Source organism: Palaemon carinicauda, chromosome 18, assembly GCF_036898095.1.
Source record: "Palaemon carinicauda isolate YSFRI2023 chromosome 18, ASM3689809v2, whole genome shotgun sequence".
NCBI classification, from domain to species: domain Eukaryota; kingdom Metazoa; phylum Arthropoda; class Malacostraca; order Decapoda; family Palaemonidae; genus Palaemon; species Palaemon carinicauda.
Genome location: NC_090742.1, coordinates 108,853,959 through 108,858,954, shown reverse-complemented (window position 1 = coordinate 108,858,954; position 4,996 = coordinate 108,853,959). Strand labels below are relative to the sequence as shown.

The 4,996-nt window shown below is 37.2% G+C and overlaps 1 protein-coding gene across 1 annotated transcript; it reads left to right on the top strand.

Annotated features, from left to right (window-relative positions):
• Window positions 1-2,916: 2,916 nt before the first annotated feature.
• Window positions 2,917-3,696, top strand: LOC137657478 (protein FAM200C-like). The gene has a single exon (XM_068391817.1). It carries the CDS (start codon window positions 2,917-2,919, stop codon window positions 3,694-3,696), a length of 780 nt encoding a protein of 259 aa, XP_068247918.1.
• Window positions 3,697-4,996: the final 1,300 nt, after the last annotated feature.

Sequence of the window (4,996 nt, the reverse complement as noted above, 5' to 3'; positions counted from 1 at the left end):
TCTTTTTGCTAAACGTTTAATCAACAATAACAAACTGCCGCTAACGACAGAATGATAATTTACGATAATTGTAAACTGTTACTATAGATGCTTGTCCATTCCATATCCAAAATACTTTTCCTAACTTCAGTTATAAGTCAACTTATACCCCCTCAATTATGAAACCATCTAAAAAAAAGTAAGAGAAGAAGCAAGTACTATGCCGGTCTTTAAGTTATCGAACAATTAAGTTACCGCTATAACGTTTGATCTGACAGAGAGAGAGAGAGAGAGAGAGAGAGAGAGAGAGAGAGAGAGAGAGAGAGAGAGAGAGAGAGAGAGAGAGATTGATTGATTACAAATCAATCTCTCTCTCTCTCTCTCTCTCTCTCTCTCTCTCTCTCTCTCTCTCTCTCTCTCTCTCTCTCTCTCTCTCTCTCTCTCTATATATATATATATATATATATATATATATATATATATATATATATATATATCTTACTTGTTTTGGGTTTAAATCCAACCCTCCACTGAAGTCGAGTGAACAACGTACTTCTCGGGCGGCTCCATATCAATCATTTAAAGAAACATTTTCATTATAAATTAAACAATTCTTTGATTGTAGCATCTTCCAAATCATATGATCTTGTGAAAAGTAATGTCTTTAGTTTCTTCTTAAATTCAATTGCTCCCTTTAAGTCATTCATTTCAGTTGGCAGTTTATTATAATGTCTAGGCGCACAGTAGCTGAAAGCCCTTTCACCAAATTTACTATTTGTTCTTGGTTCAGATAGTCTGTTTGTCACTCATGTGTCTCATGGTAACATTTGTTTCAAGTTCTAGTTTTTACAGGCATTCTTCTAGATATTTTGGTTCATTTTGGTTCAGTATCTTAAACGTTAGTAAGAGTAGCTTGTATTCGATTCTCGCCTTTACCGGCAGCCAGTGTAATTCAATTAGTGCAGGGGTAATTCTATCCCTATTGTGTAGTCCTTTTATTAATCTAGCGGCTCTATTTTGTACTCTTTGAATTTTCTTCAGCTGATAATTTGATAAGCCATAGAACAGTGAGTTGCAGTAATCAATTCTTGAAAATATGTGGTGATTAATGAGTATGGCCATATATTTTTCATTTAAGTATTTACTAATAAATGCCATGTTTCTAATATGATAGTTACAATTTCTTACCATATTATTTATATGTTCATTCATTGTCAGTCTATCATCCATGATTACTCCAAGATTTCTGACAGATTTCTTTAGGTCAATGATCGATTGACCTATTTCAATTATTTGGAAGCATTCGATCCTTTTTATATCTTTTTCATTTCCAAAAATAATACATTCACTTTTATCTTCATTGAGCTTGAGGTTTTTTGTTAACATCCAAGCCTTAAGGTCATTCATTATTTCATGGATCTTTCTTTTAGCTTCATGAACTGATTCTATTGGGAAATAGAATTGTGTATCATCAGCGTATATTTCAAACTTAACTCTGTGAGTTTCAAGTATATTTGCCAGTTCAATCGTGTAAATTTCAAACAGCAGGGGACCTAGTACACTGCCTTGAGGCACCCCTTTGGTTAGTTTTCTTGTCTCCAATTCAACATTTAATATTACTACTTCAATTTTGCGGTTTTCAGATAACTCACAAACTAGTCATTTGCTCGTTCTACGATGCCCACAGCTTTAAGGTCTTCCATCAGTTATGTATGTTCTACAGTATCAAATGCTGCACTTATATCAAGCATCACAAGAATGAAACACTCTCTCTCTCTCTCTCTCTCTCTCTCTCTCTCTCTCTCTCTCTCTCTCCGAGAGAGAGGGAGGTTTTTTATAATCATATCGTGTACTATACAAAACAAATCTTTGCAAATCAAATGTATAGTTTAAAATACGACAAAATATTGCCGACTCGTTACCGAAGTTTAGGCTATTCACTGCCGATAAACGAACCCAGCCTACGTGTGAAACCTTGAACTCCCGAAGGGAACAATAAAGCTTTTATATTTACTGCACTAAATAATGCTTTATACCATCATTAACACTATTACTGAAATTATCGAAAGGTTAGAGCAGTGGTCGGGGAACAGGGGTAAATTACCCCAAATGGGGTAAAATTAGAAATTTTGGGGGGTAATGAACGTGCTACGGATGTGGATGTGCTAAGTGAGGGGAAACTGATATGAAAGTTGGAGAAAAGAATGCATCGAGGATCCCACGATCTTTAAAACTATGGAAACGGAGAAATATCTGTATTGAAACTGCTTCATCAGTATTGGAACTGTTTTTAACTCTCAGTGAGATCGCTTTTACGTTGTTGTCTTGGTGGTGGCATTTGCTCCTTGACTTATCAGTCTTTATTTAACCCCTCGTCATCTACCTGGTGGATTTTTGACCTGGGGTGTTACGGGAGGAACAACCACGATCATAGGTAAGGGAGGCCTGGATAAAGGGAAGAAGAAAAGGAGTGAAAGGTGGTGGTTGTGGTGGTGGCAGCTTGGATTGTGTTGGAGTGACGTCTTGGAGTGGCTGGCTGGACGATTATGCTTGATTTTAACTACCAGTTCACGTTGGTGGAAGAAGTCTGTTGACTGACAGTGATTATAGTTAACGTTTAGTGTGGTGAATAAGTTTTTGTTGCATCGTATGTGTAATTGCTGATTTGTTTTCATTTTCAGATGGCATCAGCAAGGAAAAGGACATATCAGGCAGAGTTCCTTAATTATGGCTTCACAGAAATAGAGGACAAAGGACAAATGAAGCCTCAATGTGTAGTTTGTATAAAAGTACTGACTGCCGAGTCTTTCAAAAAGAATCAACTGAAGAAACACTTGGACAAGGTTCATTCACATCTGTCTTCCAAACCATGGGAATGCTTTCAGAATCTGGAAAAAAATAGTCAAAAGACAGAGACTGGAAAGTATCAAGAGTGCAATGTTTGACCAACGTTCAGCTGCAATAGCTAGTTTTGAAGTGGCATGGTTGGTTGCTCGAAACAAGAAACCACATACTATTGGTGATGACTTAATCAAGCCTGCGGCTGTAAAAAAGGCAGAAATAGTGTGTGGGCAGAAAGTATCTAAACAACTGAATACAGTACCTTTGTCTGCTAGAGTTATTAAAGAAAGAATTTCCCTCTTAGCAGAAAATGTGAGGGAACAAGTGATTTCTTCAGTAAAAAAAAAAAGTAAAGAGTTTGCCATTCAACTTGATGAGACTACAGATGTAAGTAGCAATTCACAATTGATGGTATACATTCGATATAGGGGCTCTGATGAAATCGAAGAAGAAATGATGTTGTGTTCTCCTCTTGAGTTGAGAACTCGTGGTATTGATGTGTTCAATAAAGTTGATGCATGCTTCAAAAAACCAAGTGTTGATCTGAAGGGGGAGGATTGTATTGCAGTATCAGTTGATGGAGCTCCTGCCATGCTTGGTCACAACAATGGTTTTGTGGCTTTGGCCAAACAACAGAATCCAGATATTCTAGTCATCCATTGTATGATACATCGCCAAGCATTAGTTGTGAAGAATTTGGAACCAGAAGTAGAAGTTGTGTTAAATGATGTGGTTAAGATTGTCAATGTTGTAAAAGGGCATGCACTAAACACGAGGATGTTTCGTGATTTATGTGAGGATGGAGAGGCTGAATATTCAACCCTTCTTTTCCATACGGAAGTGAGGTGGCTTTCACATGGAAATGTCCTGAATTGAGTGTGGGCTCTTAAAACAGAACTCGAAATGTTTCTGACTGATAAAAAACACACACTTGCAGAAAAGTTCAGAAAAAACAACCTGGCTAGCTCTTCTTGCATACTTAGCTGACATTTTTGGACATGTAAACGAACTGAACAAGGAATTGCAAGGAAAGAAAGTCAATCTCCTGTTAGCAAGGGAAAAAAATTCAGAATTTGTATCAAAGCTTCAGTATTGGAACCAGAAAATAAATGCCAATATGACTGTTGCCTTTCCAAAACTGGGAGAGTTTTTGGATGACTGTCAAGACTGCAGTCTTAGTGACATAAAGGAGTCAGTCACAAGGCACCTGACCAAACCTAGAAATAGGTTCTGTGACTATTTCTCCTGGCTAGTACAGTGGTAACGTGTTTGCCTAGCATTCGCATGGCAAGAGATCGATCCCCGCCCAGGACCGTGAGTTTAAGCTGTTTACTGGGGAGGCTACTGCTGTGGTAGGGCACCACAGTGGGGGGTTGGGCTTGCCTGGCTGACGTTCTGGTGAGCATCTATTCTGATGGAACCGGAACTGAAACCAGTCACCTTTTATTTGCCAAAACTTGATTCACATACTGTCAGCTGTGTTGTAAATCCCTTCAAAAGTGAGCTGGCTGATTTGCCTGAACAGCCTGAAGGATTGGCAGAAGAGCTTATTGAACTTCGTTCCAGCAATGAAACAAAAATGGAATTTGAGAGCAAGGATGATCTCTCAAGTTTTTGGATGTCAAAAACTGCAAAGGCTTATAAACAGCACATATGGAAGCAACTAAAATGCTACTACCTTTCGCAACAACCAACCTTCGCGAACAAGGTTTTTCTACCCTTGTAAATCTAAAAACAAAATACAGAAACCGGTTGAATCCTGAAGACAGCATCCTAGTAGCAGTAACTTCAAAAATCCCTGATTTCGAGTTTCTTATATCCAAGATGAAACAGTATCATTTTTCCAAAGCCTGAGGTAGCTGATATAAAAATATTAAAGATTTCAATCTGTCGTTAAAATATTAAAGTTTTCAATATTTTCTTAATTATTTTTCGTTGTGTGCCATTCTTATTCCAGAAAGAATAACATTATTTTTCGTTGTGTGCCATTCTTATGCCAGAAATGATAAACTTTTTTCCCCATAATAGTGGATTCAATAAAATTTAAATTTGAATTTGAAATACATGATGGTCAGTAGTTTTGCTTGTGTGCCATATAATGCTAAAAAGAGTGTTTTATTTCTGTTTATAAATGTGATTCCTACTTTTTTTCTTGTCTGCTATTTCCATGCCAAAA

Coding starts and splice junctions, on each gene's coding strand:
- LOC137657478 (XM_068391817.1), top strand. CDS start 2,917: ATGTTTGACCAACGTTCAGCTGCAATAGCTAGTTTTGAAGTGGCATGG.